A 27,556-nucleotide genomic window follows, 5' to 3' on the forward strand; every position below is an offset into this window, starting at 1 on the left:
CAGTCACAGAACCACACTACCCATCTGTCAGTTGCCATGCTGTGGAAGCTGCTCACGTAGAAGGAGTAGAAGGACTTACAACTAGGACATACAACCATGCACTGGGGCTCTGGGGAGGGAAACAAAAAAAAGAGGAAGATTGGCAACAGGTGTGAGCTCAGGGTGAATCTTTCCCTGCAACAGCAACAAAAAATCATTAGACATGAGAAGAAGAAGGAAAATATGACTAATAACCAGAGACTAAAATCAATCAATAGAAACTAACTCAGAAATGACGGAGATGATAAACCCACCAGACAAGGACATTAAAACAGCTATTATAATAAATATGTAGAGATAAAAAGGAAACGAATATATTAGGAGAGAAGTAGAAGAGATTTAAAAAATAAATGGAATTTCTAGAGATGAAAAATACAATACTGAAATGAAAAATTCACTGGATGGGATTAACATCAGATTAGACATTGCAGAAGAAAAGTGCAGTGAACTGGAAGATAGAGTAGTAGAAACTATAAAAAACTGAAGCATAGAAAGAAAGTTGAAAAAAATGGAGAGCTTCAGTGACCTGTAGGATAATAGCAAGTATAATTGAGAGTCTCAAGAAAAAGGAGGATGTGGAGAAGAAAAAAGAATTTTGAAGAAATAATGCCAAAAATTTTCAAATTTGATGGAAACTATACACTCAGATCTACAAAGCCAAACTAACCCTAAGTATGATAAATAAAACACACATATATCATAATTAAATTGGTAAAAACCGTGGTAGGAGAAAATCTTAGTAGCCAGAGGAAGAACACACATTACAGATGAAGAAACATAAGAAGGACAGCAAACTTCATCTGAAACTATACAAGCCAAAAGAATGGAATGACATTTAAATGCTGAAGGAGAAAGGTGTCAGCCTAAAATTCCATATCCATTGAACGTATCATTAAAACATAAAGGCAAAATAAAAGATTCTTCAGACAAACGCAATCTGAGATAATTGGTTGCTAGTGTACTTGCACAACAAGAAATGTTAAAAGAAGTTCCTCAGGCAAAAGGAAAATAAAAACGGATGGGGCCAGCCCCGTGGCCAAGTGTTTGAGTTCACCTGACCTGCTTCAGCGGCCCAGGGTTTCACCAGTTTGGATCCTGGGTGTGGACATGGTGCTGTTCATCAAGCCATGCTGAGGCAGCGTCCCGCGTGTCACACCTAGAAGGACCCACAGCTAAAAATGCACAACTATGTACCAGGGGACTTTGGGGAGAAAAAGGAAGAATAAAATCTTTAAAAAAAAAAAAAAAACAGATGGAAACTTGCATCTACACAAATATATGAGAAGCACCAAAAATGATAAATATGAAGGCAAATACAAAAGACTTCTTTCTCATTTTTAAATTTCTTTAATAGATAATTTACTGTTTAAAAATGTACTGTGTGGTTTATAACATCTAGAATTAAATGTATGACAGCAATCTTGCAAAGAACAGTAGGGGGAAATGGAAATATATGCTTGAAATGTTTTTATCAATGACTTGAAGTGGTATAGCATTTGAAGGTGAACTGTGAAAAGTTAAAAACACCTATTTGTAAACCTGAGAGCAATCACTTTAAAAAACAACAAAAAAAATCTCAATCCAAATGAAGGCAGGATAATAGAGAAGCCTGGGGTTGGAGGGGTTGCCATGGTAATGCTAATTCCCACCTTCACCCACAACAGGCGTTTGTTGTGGAGTATCTACTCTGTTCCAGGACTCCCAGAACAAAGAAGAGGTGGGCAAATAGATAAATAGCAAAATGGTAGATTTAGACCCCATCATATTACTAATTATATTAAATGGAATGGTCTAAACACTCCAATTAAAAGACCAGATTGTCAGACTGGATTGATAAAACCAGACACAGCTATATGCTAAACCCACTTTAAGTATAAAGACCTACATAGATAGGTTAAAAGTAAAATGATGGGGCGGGGGCCGGTCCGGTGGTGCGGTGGTTAAGTGCGCACCTTCCGCTTCGGCGGCCCAGGTTTCGCTGGTTCGGATCCCCTGTGCAGACATGGCACCGCTTGGCAGACCATGCTGTGGTAGGCGTCCCACATATCAAGTAGAGGAAGATGGGCACAGATGTTAGCTCAGGGCCAGCTTCCTCAGCAAAAAGAGGAGGATTGGCAGTAGTTAGCTCAGGGCTAATCTTCCTCAAAAAAATGAAATAGATATAGATAAAAAAAAAAAGTAAAATGATGGGGAAAAAAGCTCATGCTGTGCGAACACTATGCATAAGAAGCTGAGGTGGCTATGTTTAATATCAGGCAAAGGAGACTTGATAATGAGGAATGTTACTATGGATAAAGAGGGAAATTTTATAATCATGAAAGGGTAAATTTACCAAGAGAGAATCTTAAATGTATATGCACCCAATAACAGAACTTAAAAATACGTGAAATAAAAAACTTTTTGGGAGATCCTGATGTGCGTTATACCATTCCTTGTCATTCTGAATGTTGCGTACCTAGGTTCTTGTTAAAATGCAGATTTGGGTCTGAAACGAACTCTGACATTCTGCATTTTTAACAAACTTCCAGGTGCCCACATTTTGAGTAACAAGATATCCTACACCACACTGCTTTCCGTGAAATAACAGAAAAGTGCCTGGTATGTATTAGATGTGCAGTAAATAGCAATTGAATCTGACGAAACACTGTAAGGTACATAATTGACTACACAAATGAACAAAAAATGATCTTAGGCAGTATGGATCTCACCATCTAGTAGAGGGAGAGAAGAGCATAACTTTAGTACAAGGAGCAATATAAAATTGTTATGGGAGGGAATGCTGGGGTGGGGGGAGTGTTAAGGTGGCAAGGAATCATAGGTAATAAGCATAATATTGAAAGGCTAACCAAGCTCTAGGCTAGACACAAAGGCAAGTGAGTTGTGGCCTAAGAGACAAGGAGGGGCTGAGAGACTGAAATCAGGACATTTGGGAGATGACGTTGTAAGAAGCTAGATGATTGTCTAAGGGGAATTAGTGATAGAAACCTTAGAGGCAGGGAATTTCTTAGTGATTAACTTTCCCGTGTCCTCCAGTACGTAGTTCAACTTGTAAGTCTGTTCTAAGAAAGATATTTTACCTTTGAAGACGATAGTAATCCCTTCAGCTACATATAGAGATCGTGTGTCAACTTACCTAGCACACTCCTTTCTTTTTTGTAATTGTATCCTTCAACTGAATGTTCAATTTGAAGAGTATTGTGAAGAACTCGGTTTAAAAGCCTCATGCCAAAGGTACTTTTCTTTATGCCTTTCAGGAGAGTAGGGAGAAGGCTAATGACATATTACATCACTTAACTGAGACAGGCCCTAGGTTCTTGTCAACAGGTGTTTGAATTTAAGGTCTCTGGACTGTAATCCAAGAGAAATGGGATAGATATGGTTTCTTCCTTGGAAGCCTGAAGCTGGAGGGTTTCCATGGTAATGCTGACTCCTACCTTCACTTGCTGGTATTGGTTGTGGAGTACCTACTCTGTACCAGAGCCCCCCCAGGTTTGGCCAACTGTATCGCCCCTCTAGTCTTTAAGAAAAATAGTATATTTGAGTCTTTTAGTACCTGCTCTAGGGTGAACAGTTTGAAGAGTACCCCAACGATGCTTGGCCACTTTTCCCAGTGGCCCTAGCCATTCCAGAGATTGCTTTGTCCTTGACACTGTCATTGAGCCTAGATGCCTGTTAGACGCATGGTCACCCACTTCCTTCCACCTACGATAAAATTCCAGGTTCTGGGGGGGCGGAGCAAAATGGCAGGGTGAGCTGACCAGGGATTCTCTCCCCTCCAAAATACAACAAAAGATTGGAAGAACTGAATTTCAGAGAACAAAAATAATGCCAGCTTGTTAGAGACCTACAATACCAAGAAGGCAGAGATCATAAACTTTGCTTACACCTTCGGAGGCGCTGGAACGGTAGGAGAGAACATCACTCCCTCCCCTAGAGTCTGCGATCGCTGTGGCGCGGGTCGGGAAGGAGCGGGGGAGGGGCTGTGCGACCGGGGGATCATCCAGGACTCCTGCCGCTGATTCAGTGGAGACCCGCTGACGGGGGGAAAGCTTCCGTCTGCGGGGACCCCATAAATCAAGGGCCTTGGGAGACCAGAGAACAGAACCGATCTGAACCCAGACCGGCGCGTGTGAGTAACAGCCCCTCCCCCCCAGCAAAGCCAGTGGGCGCAGCCATCTTGCCCCAAGGCGGAGAGCTCATAACATGCCGCTCTCGACACCCATCTAGTGGTGACAGGCTGTAACTGCAACTGAATTCTACCACCATGAGAAAAAAACGCTCCTCTACCATCCAGCAATTTATAAAGGCCCCAGACCAGAAGGAAAACAATAAAAACATAGAATTAAGTCCTGAGGACTTGGAAGTAGGTAAACTAAGTGATAATGAATTCAGAGCAGCTATAATCAAAAAACTCAATGAGGTAGAGAGAAAGATAGAGAAACAAGCCGAGTTCTGGAGTTACTTCACAAAAGAGATTGAAATCATAAAGAAGAATAAAACAGAATTACTTGAGATGAAAAACACAATGGACCAGATAAAACAGAATACGGATTCCCTGAATGCCCGTGTAGACAACATAGAGGAGAAAATTAGCATAATCGAGGACAGACAGGCTGAATGGCGCCAGACAGAGGAAGAAAGAGAACTAAGAATTAAAAAAAATGAGGAAAATCTCCGAGAGATAATGGATTCAGTGAGGAGTAAGAACATAAGGATCATAGGAATTCCCGAGAATATGGAAAAGGAAAATGGAGCAGAAAGTGTGCTTAACGAAATTATTGAAGAGAACTTCCCAAATCTAGGGATCAACGGAGAAATGTATGTAGAGGAGGGTTTTAGATCTCCTAGATTTGTCAATGTAAAAAGACCTACTGCAAGGCACGTAGTAGTAAAGTTGGCAAATAGGAATGATAAGGAGAGAATACTCAGGGAAGTAAGGAAAAAAAAGAGAATAACCTATAAAGGAGCCCCTATCAGACTGTCAGCGGATTTCTCTACAGAAACCCTACAAGCTAGGAGAGAATGAAGTGATATATTCAAAGCTTTAAAGGATAAAAACCTTCAGCCAAGAATACTCTATCCAGCAAGAATTTCCTTCAGGTATGAGGGAGAAATTAAATCTTTTCCAGACAAACAAAAGTTAAGGGAATTTGTAACTAAAAGCCCTCCATTACAAGAAATCCTCAAGAAGGCTCTCATACTTGAAAAAAGAAAAAAGGGAGAAAGGGGACACAATCCACAGACTAGGGAGACCGATGGATAAAACCAGAACAGGATAGCAAATATTCAATTATAGCATTAGGGTAAAGGTAAGGAAACTACCAAAACAAGGACGATCTTAGCACTCTAACTACAAATGAATAAGACGAGTTGGAATAAAAAATGAAAATAATTATTTAGGAGGGGAAGAGCAAAGGGTCTAAATCAGTATTGGTCAAGTAGGTAAGAGACCACCAGAGAATAGACTATATTATACACGAGATTCTAAATACAAACTTCAAGGTAGACACTAAAATAAGGTACAGAACAGAGTCACAAATCATAAATAAGGAAAAATCTAAGAAACCCAGCATAAGAAATTGCAGTATTAAATGGGTAGGATAAAGCACACAGGAAAAGAAACACAGGAAAACAAGATAATGAGCAACAGATTAACAGCATTAAGTCCACATGCATCAATAATCACTCTCAATGTGAATGGATTGAACTCACCAATAAAAAGACACAGAGTGGCAAAATGGATTAAAGAACAAGATCCAACAATTGGTTGCCTCCAGGAAACACACCTTAGCCCCAAGGACAAACACAGACTCAGGGTGAAGGGGTGGAGGACAATACTTCAAGCAAATAGCAAGGAAAAAAAGGCAGGTGTTGCAATTCTCATATCAGACCAAGTGGATTTCAAAATAAGACAGGTAAAGAGAGACACAGAGGGACAATATATAATGATCAAAGGGACACTTCATCAAGAAGAAATAATGCTTATAAATATCTATGCACCCAACACAGGAGCACCAAGATTCATTAAGCAACTATTAACAGACCTTAAGGAAGATGTTAAAAACAACACAATAATAGTAGGGGACCTCAACACCCCACTCACATCAATGGACAGATCATCCAGACAGAAAATCAACAAAGAAATAGTGGAGCTAAATGAAAAACTAAAACAATTGGACTTAATAGACATATATAGATCACTCCACCCTGAAAGAGCTGAATACACATTCTTCTCAAGTGCACATGGAACATTCTCTAGGATAGACCATATGTTGGGAAACAAGGCAAGCCTCTACAAATTTAAAAAAATTGAAATAATAACAAGCATCTTCTCAGATCATAGTGCTATAAGGCTAGAAATTAATTACAAGAAAAAAGCTGAGAAAGGCACAAAGATGTGGAGACTAAACAACACACTACTGAACAAGCAATGGATCATTGAAGAAATTAAAGAAGAAATCAAAAAATACCTGGAAACAAATGAAAATGATAGCATGCCATACCAACTCATATGGGATACAGCAAAAGCTGTATTAAGAGGAAAATTCATCGCAATACAGGCACATCTTAACAAACAAGAAAAATCCCAAATAAGCTATCTTAAAGCACACCTAACTGAACTAGAGAAAAAAGAACAAATGAAGCCCAAAGTCAGCAGAAGGAGAGAAATAATAAAAATCAGAGCAGAAATAAATACTATTGAAACGAAAAAGGCAGTAGAAAGGATCAATGAGACAAAGAGCTGGTTTTTTGAGAAGATAAATAAAATTGACAAACCACTAGCCAGACTTACAAAGAGAAAAAGGGAGAAAGCTCAAATAAACAAAATCAGAAATGAGCGAAGAGAAATAACAACAGACTCTGCAGAAATACAACAGATTATAAGAGAATACTACAAAAAACTATATGCCAACAGAATGGATAACCTAGAGGAAATGGATAAATTCTTGGACTCCTACAATCTCCCAAAGCTCACTCAAGAAGAGGCAGACAATTTGAACAGACCAATCACAAGGAAAGAGATTGAAACAGCAATCAAAAACATCCCAAAGAATAAAACCCCAGGACCAGATGGCTTTCCCGGGGAATTCTACCAAACTTTCAGAGAGGATTTAATACCTATCCTTTTCAAGCTATTCCAAAAAATTAGGGAAGATGGAACACTTCCTAACACATTCTATGAGGCCAACATCACGCTGATACCAAAACCTGACAAGGACACCACGAAAAAAGAGAACTACAGGCCAATATCACTGATGAACACAGATGCAAAAATTCTAAACAAAATTTTGGCAACCAGAATTCAGCAATTCATCAAAAGACTCATACATCAGGATCAGGTGGGATTCATACCAGGGACACAGGGATGGTTCAACATCCGCAAATCAATCAACGTGATACACCACATCAAGAAACTGAGGAATAAAAACCACATGATCATCTCAATAGATGCAGAGAAGGCATTTGACAAGATCCAACAGCCATTTATGATAAAAACTCTGAACAAAATGGACATAGAAGGAAAGTACCTCAACATAATAAAGGCCATATATGACAAACCCATAGCCAACATCATACTCAATGGGCAAAAACTGAACCCCATCCCCCTGAAAACAGGAACGAGACAAGGATGCCCTCTATCACCACTCTTATTTAACATAGTACTGGAGGTCCTGGCCAGAGCAATCAGGTAAGAAAAAGGAATAAAAGGAATCCAAATAGAGAGGGAAGAAGTGAAACTCTCGCTGTTTGCAGACGAGATGATCTTATATATAGAAAACCCCAAAGAATCCATTGGAAAACTGTTAGAAGTAATCAACAACTACAGCAAAGTTGCAGGGTATAAAATCAATTTGCATAAATCAGTAGCATTTCTATACTCCAGTAATGAACCAACAGAAAAAGAACTCAAGAATGCAATACCATTCACAATTGCAACAAAAAGAATAAAATACCTTGGGGTAAATTTAACTAAGGAAGTGAAGGACCTATATAATGAAAATTACAAGGCCTTTCTGAGAGAATTGGATGACGAATAAGGAGATGGAAAGACATTCCATGTACATGGATTGGAAGAATAAACATAGTTAAAATGTCCGTTCTACCTAAAGCAATCTACAGATTCAACGCCATCCCAATCAGAATCCCAATGACATTCTTTACAGAATTAGAACAAAGAATCCTAAAATTCATATGGGGCAACAAAAGACCCCGAATTTCTAAAGCAATCCTGAGAAAAAAGAACAAAACGGGAGGCATCACAATCCCTGACTTCAAAACATACTACAAAGCTACAGTAATCAAAACAGCATGGTACTGGTACAAAAACAGGTGCACAGATCAATGGAACAGAATTGAAAGCCCAGAAATAAAACCACACATCTATGGACAGCTTATCTTTGACAAAGGAGCTGAGGGCATACAATGGAGAAAAGAAAGTCTTTTCAACAAATGGTGCTGGGAAAACTGGAAAGCCACATGTGAAAGAATGAAAATTGACCATTCTTTTTCACCATTCACCAAAATAAACTCAAAATGGATCAAAGACCTAAAGGTGAGACCTGAAACCATAAGGCTTCTGGAAGAAAACGTAGGCAGTACACTCTTTGACATCAGAATTAAAAGGATCTTTTCGGACACCATGCCTTCTCAGAGAAGGGAAACAATAGAAAGAATAAACAAATGGGACTTCATCAGATTAAAGAGCTTCTTCAAGGCAAATGAAAGCAGGATTGAAACAAAAAAACAACCCACTAACTGGGAAAAAATATTTGCAAGTCGTATATATGACAAAGGCTTAATATCCATAATATATAAAGAACTCTCGCAACTCAACAACAAAACATCAAACAACCCAATCAAAAAATGGGCTGGAGACATGAACAGACATTTCTCCAAAGAAGATATACGGATGGCCAATAGGCACATGAAAAGATGCTCATCATCGCTGATCCTCAGGGAAATGCAAATCAAAACTACACTAAGATATCACCTTACACCCTTTAGAATGACAAAAATATCTAAAACTAATAGCAACAAATGTTGGAGAGGTTGCAGAGAAAAAGGAACCCTCATACACTGCTGGTGGGAATGCAAACTGGTGCAGCCACTATGGAAAACAGTATGGAGATTCCTCAAAAAATTAAAAATAGAACTACCATACGATCCAGCCATCCCACTACTGGGTATTTATCCAAAGAGCTTGAAGTCAGCAATCCCAAAAGTCCTATGCACCCCAATGTTCATTGCAGCATTATTTACAATAGCCAAGACATGGAAGCAACCTAAGCGCCCATCAACAGACAAATGGATAAACAAGATGTGGTACATATATACAATGGAATACTACTCAGCTGCAAAACAGAACAAAATCATTCCATTTGCAATAACATGGATGGACCTTGAGAGAATTATGTTAAGTGAAATAAGCCAGTGAGAGAAAGATAATCTGTGTATGACTCCACTCATATGAGGAATTTAAAATTATGGACTAAGAACAGTTTAGTGGATACCAGGGGAAAGGTGGGGTGGGGGGTGGGCACAAAGGGTGAAGTGGTGCACCTACAACATGACTGACAAACATTAATGTACAATTGAAATTTCACAAGATTGTAACCTATCAATAACTCAATAAAAAAAAAAAATTCCAGGTTCCCAGTTATTACGCAAATCCCAATAGGAGGTTGCATTTGTAGTGAGGGCAGGGGAGTTGTTAGCCTCAGACTCCCTTCAGAGGAATGTCGTGAAAAGATTCGAAGGTACAGGTACTAAAAGGCTTTCAGGGCAAATGCTCATCAGCATGAAGTCCTGATGCAGCTCTAAGGGATCCAGAAATGGAAAGCCTTGAAACCCCAATATTTCTTGGCTTCTCTGAGCCAGGCCCTCTGGGTCTATTAAAGTATTTTTATTGAGAAATTGCACCTTCCTTCATGTAAATGGCTAATAATCATTATTAGACAATAGAGTATTTGAGGCCTATGTGACCTGTTATGTGAACAGTGGCCATCTCTGTAATATCACCCAGTAATTTCTGCAACTGACCAGCCTAGATATTGGGATGGTACAGTTGGTATAAAATATTCTGTATCACCACTTCAGCAGACCACCCACCAGTGAGTCAGTGCTGGTGCTCATCATGGAGCATGCTCTCCTGAGAGCCTGTGAATAGGAGGCTCACTCAGGCTTCCCTACGCGGACAGCCCCCTCCCCACGCCTGGGCTCTGACGACCCCCACATAGACGTCTCTCCCTACTCAGCCTCTGACTCCTGCCCCAGGCCATTCCTCAGGGGTTTGCCCTTCTCATCCTGCTCATCCATGAAGATGATTTCACACGGTAAACATTTGTATGACCAGCTGCCCTAATAGCAGTTGTGCTGTTTATATCTCATTTTCAGTGTTTAACTTAATCCTCAGGACAAGTGTAGAGCTCAGTAAGTGATAATTATTACTACAAAACAAACTTTTAGAGTTTTGTGTACTTGTCTATATGTATGTTATACATCTATAAAATTTATTCCCCAGAAATATTTAATACAGTTATGAAAACAATACTACCAGAAAAAAGTCTAAAAAATTCATGTGACCGTGAAATTATGCTGAACCTTTGTGGAGGCCTGGGGCCCTATGGCAGTCCAGCCACCAGCTGATTAGACAAAGAATCTTGTTCACCTTCCAATACTTCTTGGTTGTCTAATGACCAGTCCTTGTAGCAGTGGGAAATGCCAAAAAGTCTGATAAAAACATGAAGGTTGCTGTTTTCTTTAACTTCTCTATTAAGCTATTTCAAGAAAGGTTTTAAAATTACTAAAGTTACTAAGCACATCAGTGATGATCTTAGTGTGGGCATAATCTTGCCTGGCCTTGGTCCTTTGGCTTTTTCGTGGCTTTGCATTGGACACAGTGTTCCTGGTAGAGATCAAGGCGGGAGTAGGGAGTGCAGGAGCCTTCTTCGCTCACCAATGTAAATTCTGTCAGTATTCAGGAAGTATTGGAAAGTTTTTTAGCTTTGATAATGGTATTGTGGTTATTTTTTTTAAGTTGTTATCTTTTAGAGTATGTACTGAAATACTGATAAAATGACATTATCTGTGATTTGTTTCAAGATAATCCAGTGGAAGAATGTAAATAAAACAAAATTAGCCATAAATTGATAATTATTGAAACTGGGTAGTGAGTATTAATCGCTGTGCTTTTTTATTTGCTTGAAATTTTCCATAATGAAAAGTTTTTTAAAAATTGAGAACGCAGTTACAATCCTGTCTCTGCTACTGCATAGCTATAGTGCTGAAGCCAATAGGATGCTTCTGAGGCTGGTGATGAGCACTGTCTGTCACCTTTCTATGGTGATTTGCCAGTACAGCTCCTCGTGTTCACTCCTCCACCCAACTGATACTCTACCCAGCTGCCTCCCTGAGCTCTGAAGAGAGAATGGCACATTCTCAAAGCAGGACATATTTGGGTCACAAAAGAAGCCTTTGCTCCATACAATTTGGCCACTAGGGCAGGAGGAACTTGCAAGGAAGCCGAGGTAGTTGTGCTGTGTCGGGCTGGCATTCTGCAAGCCCAGGAGCTGAAGGGGATATGTGGAGCCCCTGAAGCTGCATTTCTGACACATGCTAATGAGCATCACTCAAGGATGTAGACAGAGTCAGCACTTCAAACTAAATTCTGATGAAATTGAACATTTGCTTAATCATCTCCCTAAGCTGCTTCTGCCTGGACGCAGAGTGCCAGTGTAAAGGGGGCATTTCCTACCTCTGACAGCTTTACAATGCCAGTTTTTAAAAAGCTGCCCACTATGCCCAGCCTCGGTGTGGGCATTTGCATTTGACACATTGTTCCTGTTAGAGAAAAGCAAATGTGTTTTCTGAATACCCAATTTCAAGCTTCTCGCCTCGCCTCCGTAATCTTCCCCAGTCTAGTTGGCAAGTAAGCCGTCATACAGGGGACCCTAGAGAACTGTGCTGGGAGTCAGGATCATTAGGCTGACACTTGACAGCTGATTTTGTCGTGCTCACTTTAGACTCTTCCTCATCAAGGACCACCAGCCCCCAAGATGGTTGTGATCATTGCCTGTTGGTGAAATGAGGTCTTTCTCTAGCGCGTCAATTGGCTTTGAGTGCATGTAGTTGCGTCTCTCGGTTGGTTATGAGGTCAGAGCTAAGGAGGCCAACAACAGAGATGTTCCTCATGAAGACGGATTAATGTCTCGGTTCCCTAAGACCAGCCACTCCTCTTGAAGACACAGGCCAGTACTTCAAACGTGCGCTTACGCCCCGCCCCGCTGGCCCTGCCCTCTGCAGCCCTTCCCATCTTGAATCAAGGCCAGCCCTTCAAGCCCAAGACCTGAGTCGGTTTTATTTCTCCATCTTTCTCATTTTCCATATGCTATTGGTCAGTGAGTCTTGCTTTTACCTCTGTTTCCCTGCCTTCATTCACTCATTTAATCATTCATTTCCACAAATATTTACTGAGCGCTTGCTGTTTGCCAGACACAGTGGTACCCTCTGGGGATACCACGGTGAATGAGACAGTCCGACCTGATCCCTGCCTTCAGTTCCTCTGTGTTCTCCTGTCTGGGCCCAAATCACCGTGCCCAGTGCCTTTGTTCAGGCTCTCATCAGTTCTCAACTGAATCACTGCGATAGTTTCCTAACTGAGTTGTCTGCCTCAGTGTGACTCAGAGTAACCGAGTCAGTTTGTCGGTTGTCATTCTCTTATGACCAATGACAGAAACCCACCTTGAATTAGCTTAGGCACAATAGAGGGGGTGTAGTTAATTGACTCATGTAACCAAACTGCAGGAATGGCCAGAGCACAGGTGAATCTCAGGGTCAAATGGAACCAGAAACATCGACAGTCAGGACTGCCTACCATTTCGGGTCTCTGCTTTCCTGTAAGTGTCAGCTTTGTTCTTTCCACGGACCAGCCTCTTCCACTTGGTGGGGAACATGGCTGTCCACAGAGCTTTCAAGCTTCACCGCTTTACAAAGATTCCTTCTTTCTAGTTGAGTTCACCTATCCCAAGGAAATGTTCTGGTTGGGCCAGCTTGGGGACCTGACCTAAGGAACAGGTGGGACCTGTGTGGTAGGCAGCCTCTAAGATGGCCCCCAATGATCCCTACCTCGTGGTAGTCATGTCTTGTGTAAACCCCTACTCTTAAGTGAGGGCTGGACTTATTAATGACTCTCTTCTAAAGAATGGAATACAGATGAAATGATGGACTCTCACTTCCAATATTAAGTTATAAAAAGATCGTAGCTTCCATCTTAGTCCCCCCCTCCCCGCTCTGTCTCTGTCTCTGTCTCTCTCTCTCAGCTTGTTCACTTTGGTGGCAGCCAGCTGCCGTGCTGTAAGACCTGCCTGTGGAGAGGCCCTTGTGAGTGTGCTTGCAAGCAGATTCTTTAGCCCTGGTTGAGCCTTGAGATGATTGCAGCCCAGGCTGACACCCTGACTGCAACCTCATTTGCATCCCCGAGCCAGAACCATCAAGCTAAGCTGTTCCTGGACCCCTGACCCAGAGAAACTGTGAGATGATAAATGTTAGTTGTTTTCAGCCACTGAATTGTGGGGTAATTTGTTACAGAGCAATGAATAACTAATGCAGTCTGTAACAAAATGAAAGCTTCTATTCAAACTACAAGAGAAGGAGCATTTCCCAGGAAAAAGAGAGGGCAGTTTTGCTGGTAAAAGAATAGATGTTCGCCACTCATCTCTCCTAGTCTCTCCTCTTTCTTACTGTGGAAGGGAGGTTTTTCTATAATGAAAAATCTGGTTATGTCACTTTCCTGCTTCAATTTCTTAAAACTTGCTGTCACTCTTAAAATTCAAATTTGCAGCTTGATACACAAGGCCCTTCATGATTAGCACCTGCCCACCTATCAAACTTCACTGCCCCCAGTCCCCCTCTGTGCCTCCCCCCACATTTCTTAGAGTTCGAGTGTATACCACACAATCTCTTCCATGCCTTTGCATACCCTTCCTTTTATGGGCATGTCTGTTTCCTGAAAGCCCACACACTCTAACCCCTAGTCATAGGTTAAGGCTTAACTCAGGCATCACTACCTCCAGGAAGCCTTCCCTGATCACCTGACCCCTCTACTCTGCTACCTTCTGAGCTCTAGTAGCATCCTCTGTCATGGTCCTATCACACTGTGTGGAAACGTTAGGGTGGTTGTCCACCTCCTTTAACCTCTGCAATTTGAAAGAGAACTAAACCTTTCATATGGAACTCCTAGTGCCTTACAAATGATAGGTTCTCAATATGTGCTTGTAGATTAATTAGTTAATCAAATAGCTAATTAATTGAGTTATGGGATCAAGGAGTTACTCTTACCTGCACTTGCCTGTGAATACTGGTTCTGTTATACAGTCGTGTGCCGCGTAACGACATTCCGGTCAACAGTGGACCACATGTACGCCTGTGGTCCCATCAGATTAGTACCATAGAGCCTAGGTGTGTAGTAGGCTCGACCACCTAGATTTGTGTGAGTACACTCCATGATGTCTGGATAACGACGAAATCGCCTCACGACACGTCTCTCAGAACATAGCCCTGTCGTTAAGTGATGCATGGCTGTAAGGGAGTGTGGGGCTGGGGGGTCAACTCTCACTTTTATTACCTCAACTAAGGTTTATAAGTGAGTGAAATAGACACGACCCTGATCCGTGATACCCTGATGGTGCTTACGGTCAAAACTGAACCCTAACGTCTTACCATTATGAAGGCTAGCATTAGGGTCCATGAGAGACAGCAATGCTTTGAGTTATTTGAGCTTGTGTGGGCAGAGGCCCCTCCAGGCTTGACATTTAGGCTGAGATCTGAAAGATGACAAGGAGCCAGCCAGCCGGAGCGGGGGAGTGTGCTACAGGCAGAGAATCTGCTGTGCAAAGGCCCTAAGCAGGGAAGAGGTTGGTGCGTTTGAGGAGTTTGAAGAAGACTGGCACAGGGGCTGAGAGGGAGAGTGGCACAAAATGAGGCTGGACCCGTAGGCAGGAGGCCTCATGGGTCAGGGCACAGCTCAGGACTCTGCTCGCCACCCAGGAAACCCTAGTGGGGACACATCCACTCCACCTATGCTGTTCATTCGTGCGGGCCACCTGCATCCTTGCAAGGCCGTGCACTCCCTCCTCCCTCTGCCCGGAAGGCTCCTCCCCAGGTAATCCTCGGGCTGGCTGCTGTCACTCAGGGCTTGCATCAAGCACCAACTCCTGCCCCACCTACAGTTAGCCCCTGCCTTCCTAGTAACTCAGTTGCATTGTCCTATTCATTTTCTGCATAACACCTATTAGTGTCTTGGAATAATCTTGTGCATCTTTTAGTTTACTTGTTTTTCTGTCCCTCTAGAAGACATGCTCTATGAGGTGAGGGCCCTTGTATGCATTGCCTCCTGCTGTATCCCCTGTGCCTGGACCACTGCTTGGTATGGAGTAGTAGATGAATATTTAAAGCACTGATTCATTCAATTAGCCAACAGGTTTTTAATATCTATCATTACCAGACCCAATGCCAGGTTCCAGGACAAAACAGACATGTTTCCACCCAGAACCTCGACTCAAGGCTGGCTTCATGGGTGTGTAAACTGTGCAGTGGGATGGGGCCCTGTGCTTAGAAGGCCCCCACACCTGGTTTAATACTCTGCTGTCATCGTTTTGAAATTCCCCTATTGAAACCCATATTTTCATTTTGCACTAAACCCCACAAATTCTGTAGTCAGCCCTATCCTGATGATAATTCCAGAAAGCTCCTCAGCACATTCAGATTTGGAAATAACTTAGGGACAAGTCAGAAGACCCTGCAGACTATTGTTAATAACTTTAACAGGACTACCTTCTATGTTGAAAGCTACGTAGAGTAAGTGGTTTACAGAGATAGAACAGTTTAAGAATATAATTCTGGGAGTCAGACATCCTTGGAGTCCAGGCCCTGCCATTTCCTAGCTGTGTGACTTTGAGTGAGTCACACAATATCTCTGAACCTTAATTTCCTCATTACAAATGGAAATAATAATAGTGTCTACCCCACAGAGCTGGCTTGAGAATTAAACAAAATAATACTTAAAACACTTAGGTCAGGCTCTAGGTGTCCTGAAAGTGGGTTCCATGGCCCAGCCACCCACTCCCTTCTTTGCTCTCCCTTCCTTTGGCTCCTTCCACTCCCTGTACACTCCTGGGGTGGAAAATCTGGGTCAAAGTGAGTGGCTGCTAAGTGAGAAGAATATTGAGGAGAAAAACCAAGGAATTATAGCCTTCAGGGAAGCAGTAACATCTTACTTAAAAATTGGTTGAGCATAGACTTTGTAGATGTTTGCAATTTGTATGCAAATAAACTGAAGACTCCTACAGCCTGAGCTGAGACATGGCCCTGGGCAGAAACTTCAAGAAGACCATGGCTTGGACCACAGAGAAGCCTTCATCAGTTTCTCTTTGCTGCACATTTAAACTAAAACCTTAGATAATCCCAAAGCTGCAGTTCTCCTTGCTGTAGCATTAACAGCTTCATTGCTATGTAAGGCAGTTTCCCACAAGGTAGGCGCATCCCCATCTGTATTTGTGGCATCGTCTCCGCCGTCCAGTCCTTGTTCTCACACTCATTGTCTGTTTAATCAGGCACTGATTGGGCATTACCTTGCAAATACTGGGTCTCCTGGGCCTGAGGGAAAGGAATTTTCACTGGTCAAACCTCACTAGATTCCTGAAACCCCACATCAACAACCGGATTAGAAGAGAAAGCTGAGGACAAACCGACATGCCTCCCGAGCCCTGCGTCTGCAGGCTGAGGGAGGACCGCGGTTCCACTGCACTTACTTGGTCATCCAGCGCCCAGTTGTTGAGCACCTGCCATATGCTGGGCGGGGCACTAGGTGCTGTGGACAAGTCCTTTTCTTCATGCAGTTTGCAATGTAGTGGGCGCACAGAGAAGTACAGGCGATTCCAGTACAACCCTGATGTGAGGTAAAGGGGGAAGTGTGCACACCGGGGATCCCCCAGGAAGGCTCCCGACCCAGTGGCTAGGGACCGAGGTGGAGAATCTCAGGGAAACCCCAGGCATTCTTGCCCATGAATTCCATCTGCTTGTCCCTCTCTCAGAGCCACGCCTGACAGGACTCCTCTGTCTGCAAAGCCGACAAGCCTGACATGTGCCTGTCTTGAACACATGCCCTCTTTTGGAGTCCTGGGGACCCTGGGCCGGGACTGGGGCTGGGGTTGGAGTCAAGGCCTTCCCTCAGAGGCTCCTTTGCCTCACACAGAGCCACACTTATTCACTCATTCATTAACAAATACATTGACCATGTCCTCTGTGTCAAGCTCTGGTGGTCCTGCCGCGAACAAGACAAATACTTCTCCCATCAAAGAGTTTGGGCTCTCCTTTGGGGACTGTATTCCTTTTTCTTTATTTATTCCAGCCCATTCACAGATGTGGCCTTGTTCAAATCTCACAACATCCCTAAGAAGTATTATCCCTGTTTCACTAGTGAGGGGACCGAGGTTCAGAGAGGCAAGGTAACTTGCCGGCAGGCTGCCCAGCAAGTGAGAGAAGCAGCCAGGCTTTGGCCTATTTGGCTCCACAGCCTCTGCTCTTTCTGCCCTGCCAGGCAAGATGGACCCTGGGCTGGGAAGGAGCCTCCCCACCACAGCTTTCTCTATGTCGTTGATAAATATCTGTGGGGCCTTCTCAACCACGTGGTTCTGTCATCCTCCCTCAGGCCTTCTGAGAGTGGCAAGGCTACGTCCTGGGTGGCCTCCACAGACAGAGGCCACTGGCCGAGGACAGTCATCACAGCCCCCATCTCCTCTGCCCCATGGGGCAGGCCCAGTGATCCCTAATTCACAGCAGGCTGGGATGCAGCTGCAAGAGGGGCAGCTCTGCTCCGAAGACCCCAGACAGTCAGAGCCACTTCCTGCCTCGTGACCCTCCCTCCCGGCTCCCATCCTGGCCGTCCCCACTAGTCTGAAGATTTTCAAAGCCAGTTGGAACATCGAACTGAATCTACTGCTGAATGTACTTTCGTTGCTTCTCAAAGGGAAAAGCAGGTGCCACCAAAAAGCTTCCACAGCCAGGTCAGCGATTTCCAGCTTAGGAACCAAGTGGACGCCTGCACTCCCCACCTCTTCCTTCCTGGTTGGCTTCCCACTGCCTTGGGCCGCCGTGTCTGAGCTGCAAGGCCTGATGGCTCAAGAATGTCCTCAGCAGCTGGAAAGTCCCCAGCCTTGGGCTCTAGCAGCTCTGGCCTGCCCCAGGGTCAGAGGAACACTCCGTAGTGTTCCGGCCACTGCATGTGCTTTCCAGCTTCCAAGGCCCGATCACAATGTTTTCATCTGAGCTTCCCCCACATCACCCCCACTTTGCAGCTGAGGACACTGAGGCTCAGGAAGCTTGAGTGGCTTACTGGAGGTCACCTGGCTCATAAATGGCTGGGCAGAGCTGGAGCAGTTGTTCTCTCACAGCAAGGCAGGAACTCTCCTCTCCACCCCTGCTGTCACAGCGTAAAGGAGCCAAGAAAGAACTCAGATGGACGCATTTGGTTATAATACATCTGCAGTAAGCCCAGCTGCTTGATGAGCATGCAAAGAGGACCCAGGTGCCTGGTGAAAACTAGGTGAACCCACTGGGTTCCACGAAGCACCCTCAAGTCCCCACGCCAGGGGAATGAAGCCACAGGCTCAGGCCTGCAAAAGGAGATCCACCTGAACAAGCACAAAGCTAGTGTCTGGGAGAGATAGTGCAGATCAGAGAACCTTAATGCCAGGAAGACATCTGGGGAACAGCAACCCTGGCTGGGATGCAGGGAGAAAGCAGACGCTGCGGCAAAGCAGCCCTGGCCTGTGGGGCCAGGTCACTCAGGGGGTCTCACCCTCCAGGCTCCGGAGAAGACCCCTGGCACCAGGCAGAGCCATCAGCAGTTGCCTCTGTCACTGTGTCATGGAACGTTGTGTTCAGGGGTCTGCCGAGTCCTGGCGCTCGCCATTTCCTACTCTGTGTCTTTGGACATATTGGCCTCTCAGCCTGTTCCTGTGTTTGTAGATGATGGTAGTAGAGCCAACCCTGGCGCACCCTTCCTCTCAGGCTTCTGAGTATCGGCCATTCTGAAAGGATGTAGGGTTGGGGGGACAAGGCTCGGGCTTAGAGGTGAGACTGAGAGCTTTGCATGGGCCCTCAATTTCCTTAACTGCAAGATGGGGAAATAACAATACAAAAGTGTCAGGGTTGGTATGAGGATACGAACTAATGTGTGAAAGGCAATAAAGGGCAGTAAAGAGTGTAGACGCTGGGTCAGACCTCGTCATTTTATATCCTGGCTCCACCTCCTACTAGCCGGGTAAATCTGGGGCAAGTGTGTTAATCTCTCTGGGCTTCAATTTCCTAGTTTGTAAATAGTGATAATGAAAATACCTACCTGAGAGAGTTGTCAGGATTAAAGAAGCTAAAATGTGTGAATCTCAGTGACTGGTGATAAGTGACAGTATTGGCTGTGAATGTCATCAGTCAGATGCGCCATAGAAAGGACTTTGCCCTGTAACTCGCGGTAAAACATATGCCCGTCCTGCGGGCCGGGAGGTGCAGTGCTGATGCCTTGATTAATGAATCTTCTGCGAAGCAAGCGCTTCTATAACCAAGTCAGCCATCTGTGGCTGGTGCCGGGGAAGAAACTCATAAATCACACAAAGTAGGGTTGGCATGTGGCATCTGGCTGAGCGGCAAACCTTGGCCCAGCCTCACACCCACCCACCCCGGGCCCCGAGAGATCCCTCAAGCCCAGAGCTGTGTGGGAGGCAGCCTGCTTAGCAGAGGCAAGGCCTGCGGCACATGGCATCAGCTCTCTGAGCCTTCTGTGCCAGGTGGTGACCCATGCCCTCCAGTCAGGGGACAAGGACCCATCTCCGTCACCAAACCAGTGGCTCTCAAACCTGACTGTGCATCAGAATCCCCTGGGGCCTGTCAAACAGGGGGCTGAGCCCCACCTCCAGACTTTCTGATTCAGTAGGTCTGGGTGGGGTCCAAGAGGTTGCATTTCTGCTAAGTTTCCAGGTGATGCTGATGCTGCTGGTCTGGGACTTCGAGAACCACCGACCTACACTTCTGTGGGACTGAGTTTAAACCTCGCTATTTGTCCTTGGGCGAGTTTCTTCTCCTCACTGAGCCCCTACTTCCTCATCTGTAAAGTGGGCATACCAGAACCTACCCCATGGGGAGTGTTGGGGACCAAATGTGGGAATATCCATGGTAGCCATAGCAAGTTCTGGGCACCCAGGAAATGCTCAATCCATGTCAGCCCTCAGCATCACCAACATCTGGTTGTTGAGGGCTTAGAGACAATAAGTAGCAAGGGTGGAGTTGTGAAGATATCAAGCTTTTAAGAAGTGAGAGAAAAATGAACATATATAGACTAAGTGCTTTCTCAGTGCAATGTAATAATCCCTAAATGCAAAAATGCCTTATCACTAAAACAAACAAACAAAAGCCAACCCAGCTAAAATTTTTATTTCCTTCATTGGGCAAGCCAACATTTCCTGGGAGCGTGAGCGCCAGGCTCTGTGCTTGGCTGTGGGAAGTACAAAGCTGGAGCAGACATAGGCCCTGTTATTAAGGAGCTGCAGTCTAATAGGAAAGAGAACACAAGTAAGGACTAGAGAAGACAAGACCACATCACAGCGTAAGGAGGAAGGCGCTCACCGCGGCTGGAAAGGAACATTCAAGACGCGGAAGAAACAAGCTGGAGAGAGGCTTTGTTCAGACAGGTGGGAGGCAGCGTTTGTCTGGAAAGTGATTGGCATTCGGCCCATGAAGATGACAAGGTAGACAGTGGGAAGAACAGCAAACGCACAGACAAGAGAAGGCAGAAAGCAACTTCAGAAACAGGACACAAGTCAGTTTGCCTGGATTGCAGGGTGAACAGAGGTGGGAGCTGAGGTTGGCCTGGCTGGCTGGTGTCTGGTGATGGACAGCCTTGACCATCAGTGGTTACGGGGCTCTTCTGAGCCCACTGCAAGTCCTCTGTGGGGAGATGCTCAGCACATCATTGTGGGCTTGATGATGTTCATGGTGAAGCTGCCACAGTGTGAGAGTCTGCATGACCCCTGAGGGGGCTCCCCAAGCTCAAACTGCTGCCCAGCGTCTGCTCACCTCCCCTGCATCCATGAGAAAGAAAGACGTCAGTCCCCCGCCCTCCACCCGACAGCTGCAGGATGGGAGCACCGGGCCGAGGTCACACACACATCCAGGAGGGAGCTCCCAGTGCCACTCTGCTGCTCCACCTGCTGCCCCCACCACTTACTGTGACCTGACTGAACCTTGACAGCCCCCACACTGCCACCCTCATGGAGAGCAAGGCTCTGGAGGGCAGTCATCCCGGGGCAAGGGCAGCCCTTGACATCGCGAGCAGAGGAACCTGGAGCTCTGCAGCCTCCCGAGAGGGCTGTGTGGCCTGCAGGCCAGCACATATCGGCAAGCCTCCTGCAACGCTGGGAGCTGCCTCTAACCTGATGTTGGGAAGAGGCCCCGACGGAGGCCCCAAGCAACCTCCTCCTGGTTCTAGACCCAGAACCCCAGACCCTCCTGCCAGCCCTGGTTTCCTGTCCAACTGGAGGTTTCCTGGCTGCGGGCATTTGTCCACTGCTGCTCTCCATAAGGGGGCGCCGGTTCTGGCTCAGACCTCTGGCTCCTAGATCTGGTCCTGCCACTCATCTTGCTCCCAGGGGAAGTACAGTAAGGAGCACAGGGCTGGCCTGCCTTCTCATTGGCTTCCCCTTCTTGCAGAGAGGTCGAGTGCAGCGTACTCACTGTGGAGTCTGGGCCCATCCTGACTCCCCTTCAAGGCTCCCTCTCCCTCCTGCTTCAGAATTGCAGACTCAACGTACATCTGTACCACCCGGGCCACTCGTCACACATGAGTCAGCAGGTCTGGGCCGGAGCCCAGGAACATACATGATTACAAGCATCTCAAGTGATCCCAGCAGGTTATCTGGACGCACCTTGAGAGACACTTATTTGAAAGAAGAATTGTTGAAAGACAGGTCTGTTTTCAGATGGCTTGAGGGCATCAGAGATAACCTGAGCCAGGGAGGAAAGAGAAAACCTCCTGGTCATTTTGTGTTCATTCTCTCCAGATAAGAATCCCTGAATTTTCCAGGCCACCTGGTCCCACTCTTTCTTTTGCCCTCCCCAAGGAAGAAAAATGCGCCAGAGGAATGGTCACTGGCTCAAGAAACAGAAGGCATGTTTTTTTGGGTTTAAATGGCTCCCATAGCTTCCTTCTAGAATTCCCCTATAAATACAGATTGGTCTACATTGCCACGATGCTTCGCGCACTGGGTGAAAAGTCCAGGCCACTCAGCAGTTACCCACCGAGCTGCCAGCCCGGCTACTGTGGACAACTGAGCTCACCAGGCCTCACCAGCCCACCCTTTACCCAGCCTGAGGCAGGTGTTGCCCAGAATGTGCCCCCAGGCCACAGTGAGAGGCCCCCTCGCTCCCATAGCTGCCACCTTCCCTGTGGCTTCTATCGTGTGCTGTTAGGGCTGTCTGTTGATTTGGCCCTCTCCCTGCTAGAATACCTGTTCTTAAGGGCAGGGCCCATTTCTATCTTGTTTACTTTTGTGTCATCACGCCTAGTATGTAGCAGGCACTCAGAAAATGTTGATTATTAACAGCAATAACACATGTTTATTAAGCATTTAGAAAGGGCAAGATGCTTTGCAGTTGTTGAACAAATCAGTCCTCACAAAAGCCCTCTAGGGCTACGAGTACCCCCATTTTACAGGCGAGGAAACCAAGGCTGCGAGACGAGCTGACTTGCTCAGGCCCACAGCTAGGAAGCGGTGGAGCGGGGCGGCCCCAGCTGATCGGGCCTCGGAGCCCGTACTCCTTCTGCACTCTTCCTCCACTTCACGGGGCTGAATTCCACAGCAGAGGGCCATCCTCAGAGGGCGCCCCGGGGCCTCCGTTCAGTCCGCCACGCACACAGGACGCCTGCCAGACCAGGAGGGAGCGGCCCCTCCCCGCTCCTTCCCGAGGTCTTTGCTGAGGGCCTGGCAGTGAAGATCTCTTAGGATGAGAGAAGCCGCCTGGGTCCCCCTCCCTCCTTCTGGAGGAAACTGACTCAGACCATCACAGGGGACACACAAATACCAAAGACATTGAGAACACTGTCGGGAATGAAGTTGTGCACATTATGAACTCCAGCCTCTCCTTTCCAGGCTTCCTTTCCTGTTCCACAAGCGGGAAAGGACCACACCCCATGCAGTGCTGGAAGACTCTTTGAAGGCATGGGGGTCCAGACCCCCTGGAGGACAGAGATGTCTAGGTTACTTCTCCCAACTGCAAATGGGGAGACCTCTACTGAGGGGCCCAGGGAACAGCCTTTGTGAACACAGAAGCCAAGCCACAGAGGCCCGGGGATGGAGGAACCCCTCCCTGCTGGACAAACGAGAGGTTGGCCCCGTGCAGATGTTGCTCCCGCCCCCTACGCCTGTGCTCTGGGATACTCTCTCTTCTGGGTCATGTAAGGCCTGTTGCAAGGGGTCAGCCCAAGGGCTTTTGCCGAGTCCTCCAGGAACTGCTAAAGGCTAACAACCTTTGTTTCCAGAAAAGAAAGGGAGTGGGAGAGAAAATGGGCCTCCGGAGAGGTAGGCTTGGAGGAGGGCAAAAGAAGCAGCCTGAGAGCCTTTAAGGCTGGGAGTAAAAATAAACAGAAAGTGGAAAACTGGCAGAGTCTGGCCAGGAGGGAGGCCCGAGAAGGCAGTGGGCAGTGGGCTGTGCTCCTTGAGAGGACAGACGGACTGACAGAGACTGCGGCCAGAGTCTTCTGCAATAAGTCACTGCCTTTGCCCAGCTTAGGCCAAGCTGGACTCTGCAGCCACACTGTGTGCCTGGAACTGTCACCAGCCCCAGGTCTTTGCTCCAGGCCCCTGAGGCCTGGTGGCTAGAAATTCTGGGGAATCACCACTGAGCAGCTCTGAGACAGGGTGGGGGTTGGGGCGGAAATGGCTGCATCCGTTCAGGAGAGGGTTAGTCGCGCACCGGCCTGCCTACTGCCGTTCACATGTGCTTGGAAGCCGCGTTTATTTTTACCTGGGTAGGTTCAGCTTTTGATCACAGAAATGCTGGGGGTTTTGCATTTGTTTCTATGGAAACATTAGGCAGAGCAGCTGCTACCCCATCAAACAAGGCTAGGCTGGTAGGACTCTTTCTGGAATTATTTTGCTGTTTCTACCCAGGGAGATTGTCACACTTGCACTGTTACCACTACCTTCCTGTGTGGGAGAGGAGTTGGGGGGAAGGTCAGAGGGGCCAGGGCTGGGGCCTGGGGAGGGAGAGAGGGCTGGCAAAAGGCAATCATTTGGAGAAAACCCTTGGTTTCCATTTTGAAGCCCCAACTAGGGCCCCACAATGAGGCCACAGGAGCCTAGGCTCTGGTCCCAGCCTTCCCCAGCAGCAGGGCCACCTGCTGGCTCCCCCCAAGCAGCCAGCCTGTCGTCCAGGAGTTCCTGGGGTACCACAGCGCACGCAGGCTGAGGAGCAAGCTATCAGGTGCAGGAGGGGCTTAGACCTGAGCGTGTTCAGTTTCACTTTTACAGAACAGAGGCCCCAACTTACCCACGAGGCAGGGGAGGGTGGCGCTGAAGGGCGTGGCCCTGGAGTCAGAAAGGAAGGCGCTGGTGCATGTGTACACATGAGAAGTGGTTTTATTCCAGGTGTGTGTTCCATAAAGAAAAGGTCCTCAGGGACAGCTAGTGGCACATGCTTTGGTCAAGAAGAGGAAAAGCAAAACGGAATAGGGCTGAGTCCCACAAAGGACACTGACACATGCCGAGCCTGGTCTGACCACAGGGAGGGGGGCCTCTCGAAGGCTCTCTGAGAAGTAGTCCTCTTACATTCAGTGAGAGAAGCCCACGCTCCCCATCCCCAAAGGTCCACGCTGCCCACTGGAGTGGACACACACCACGGAGATGGTGGCAGATGAAACATCACAACGGAGGACGGGAGAAGGCTGGCCAAGGGCCCCACGCTGGTGAACCCAGGGGGTGCACACTGGGGCACAGGAGCACTGCTGAGAGGATGCTGCTGAGAGCCAGGAGATGAGGGGAAGCCACTGAGAGCCCTCCATGGCGGGCGCTGCGGACCGTGGACACTTGGCTCCTGGCCCCAAGGGCCACATGGAGAGAACAGGACGATGGCAGTTTAGGCACACCAGGGAGGGAGAGGGGCACGGCAGCTCACGTGGATGGTAGCTCCAGTCCAGAGCTGAGGTTCAGACCCTTTGGGGCGCAGGGACCTCTGTAAGAAGCTGGGGAAATCCATGGACCCTCTCCCCAGGGAAATGCATATGTGCACACACATGTGCTATTTGGAGGACAATTTCAGGAGATTCCTAGGCCCTCTGGAATCTGTGGACTCCCTAGAGGGCCCCAGGTTGGTTTGCTTTGGGAGAGGGACCCCTGAGGGGTCCTGGTACCACCAGTCTTTTGGCCAAGATCACAGTGCCTGAGCCAGTGGGGTGGGGGAAGAGGAACGTGGAGAACAGCAGAAGTGGCTCCAAGACCAGGCCATGGGGTAGGGAAAAGAGGCCCAGGGGCTGTGAGAAGGAACTGGGAGCTCTCTACACAAGCAGGAGCCACCAGCTGGCCTCCTGGCCCACTGCAGCGGCTGAGCCTTGAGGGCCTCCCTCCAGCAGTTGGGGGGCGAGGGTGAGGATGAAGCTGAGCCTGCATGACTTGCTCCCTGAAGACTCGGAGAATGTTTACGCCCCAGAAAGAAGGTCCTGTTCTTACTGGCCACCCGACCCCATAATGCTCTACTTGCAGAGGCAAAGACTTTTGAGAAGGCAGGAGTCAAAAACTATGAATGAGGATGGGGCTGCTCAGTCGTGCCTGGTGGCTGCCTGTCCTTACAGAGTCGTCACAGTGGGCCCAGACAGGGGGACAGGGCACCAGCTGGTCATTAAGGCCCAAGGGAGAGGTCTTGGCCTGACACATGGCCAAACAGAAATGGGATCTGTTCAATAAACTGTGTTCCAAGGCTATCCCTGAAGATCCCCCTGCAACCTCTTACTAAGAATGTGGGGTCCAGAGTACAGGACGGGGGGCACACACCCTGCGGCTGGTACAGCAAGCGGGGGATGGGGTCCTCAGGAGGAGACCCATGTTCTGGGGCTCGGCTGCTCTGCCACCCATATCCTTCTGCAAATTACCCATCCTTTGCCCTGGATCCCATCCCTCCCGCACCCAACCCAGCAACTGCCTGGGACAGGCCACTGAGCTTCTCCTCTCCTTCCTGTTCTCCACCTGCCCTGCCCACAGGCTGCCCCTCTCTCCTCAGCTTCAGCATCCCCATTCATGCTGCCCACATTCTCCTCTCCTGCCCAATCCCATGGGATGGCCCCAGGACCCCGCCAGGGCCCTGCGTGGGCTTCTGTCCTTGCTCACTCCAGCCAACAAGAGGAGGGCCCTCAAACCACTGTCCAGGCCCCCTGGAGGGCAAAGGGAGGGGAGAAAGGGCCAGGGGACCTTCCCAGTCTCTCCCCAGCAGCAGTCCAGCATCCTGACCTTCTCCTCTCCCCAGGCAAGGCCACAATGGTGGCCAGGGCATAGGGGCATGTCCCCCTGTGCCTCCCCATACAAGCTTTGGAGAAACGTATGTCGTGGCAGGGGTGTTTGCTGATGGTTCCGGCAGAAATGTAAGATGGAAACGGCCCGCTTTACACCCCCCCACCCTAACCCCCTTCCAGTCCCAAAGTCTCATGCAAAAGGTACAGGAGGCCCCAGGGCTACCGTCATGTGTGCGGCAACAGCTGCCATTGCTGGGCCGGGGCGTCAGCCTGGCACTTGCTGGTCACCAGCTGGGAGGGCTTGGTCTCCAGGCAGAGGCCACTGACCGAATGCTGGATGAAAGAGGCTTTTCTCCTCCATCTCTGGGGGGAGAGGTAGAGGGGGAAGGAGGGGAACAAGAAAACAGTGATCAAAAATAATAATAATATCCGTACCTTCATTTCACATGTGTGTCAATGGCCCTGTATATACCTGGACACACACCTCTCATTCAAAACAGACTGTGTCCCCTATACACAAGGCTCCCCCACCCCCCACACCAGCTTTAAACCCCATCCCTTCTGATATGCTCTTGCTTCTGGAGTTTGGCAGGAAGTTACTGTCTCGATCAGAGGCTTGTGGGCTGAATTAATCTAACCCAGAGATGTATTCTGTGTGGCCTGCACAGTTTATTTTAAATTTGGCTTAGTTGTCACATAAAAATCTGCATTTCCAGCTTCTCTTTAGACCTGGGCCCAGTTCCTGCTGTGGCATCAGTTGGTTGAGGCTGAGCCCTGCTCGCCACTGCAGGTGGGGCTCTGGTCTCAGTTCATGAGTCCTATCTAGTCCCTGCTTTTCTCCTCCAGGGCCTCCCCACCTGCCCCCTGCAGGCACTTGAGTCTGCGGCCTGGGCTGGGTGAATCTTTTACTTCTTCAAGCAAGATTTCTTCTTCCTGTCACCTAAGCTTCTGCCCTGGCCTGTAACTGTG

The 27,556-nt window shown here is 47.2% G+C and overlaps 1 protein-coding gene across 3 annotated transcripts in view; it reads right to left on the bottom strand.

Annotated features, from left to right (window-relative positions):
- Positions 1-22,074: 22,074 nt before the first annotated feature.
- LOC124233773 (polypeptide N-acetylgalactosaminyltransferase 16) overlaps positions 22,075-27,556 on the bottom strand; it is an 88,610-nt gene continuing 83,128 nt past the window's right edge. Inside the window, exons 15-16 of one of the 3 annotated variants that reach the window (XM_046650973.1) lie at positions 26,811-26,950; positions 22,075-22,092 (exon numbers count right to left, since the gene is read on the bottom strand). In XM_046650973.1, coding sequence (XP_046506929.1) covers positions 26,813-26,950 — 138 coding nt within the window. In that variant the 3' untranslated portion in view covers positions 22,075-22,092; positions 26,811-26,812. Of the gene's footprint in view, positions 22,093-24,702; positions 25,299-26,810; positions 26,951-27,556 lie in introns of those variants that run through there. The other 2 variants (XM_046650972.1, XM_046650971.1) reach the window with 2 other exon arrangements.

This window comes from Equus quagga, unplaced genomic scaffold (assembly GCF_021613505.1).
Source record: "Equus quagga isolate Etosha38 unplaced genomic scaffold, UCLA_HA_Equagga_1.0 220_RagTag, whole genome shotgun sequence".
Lineage (NCBI taxonomy): Eukaryota > Metazoa > Chordata > Mammalia > Perissodactyla > Equidae > Equus > Equus quagga.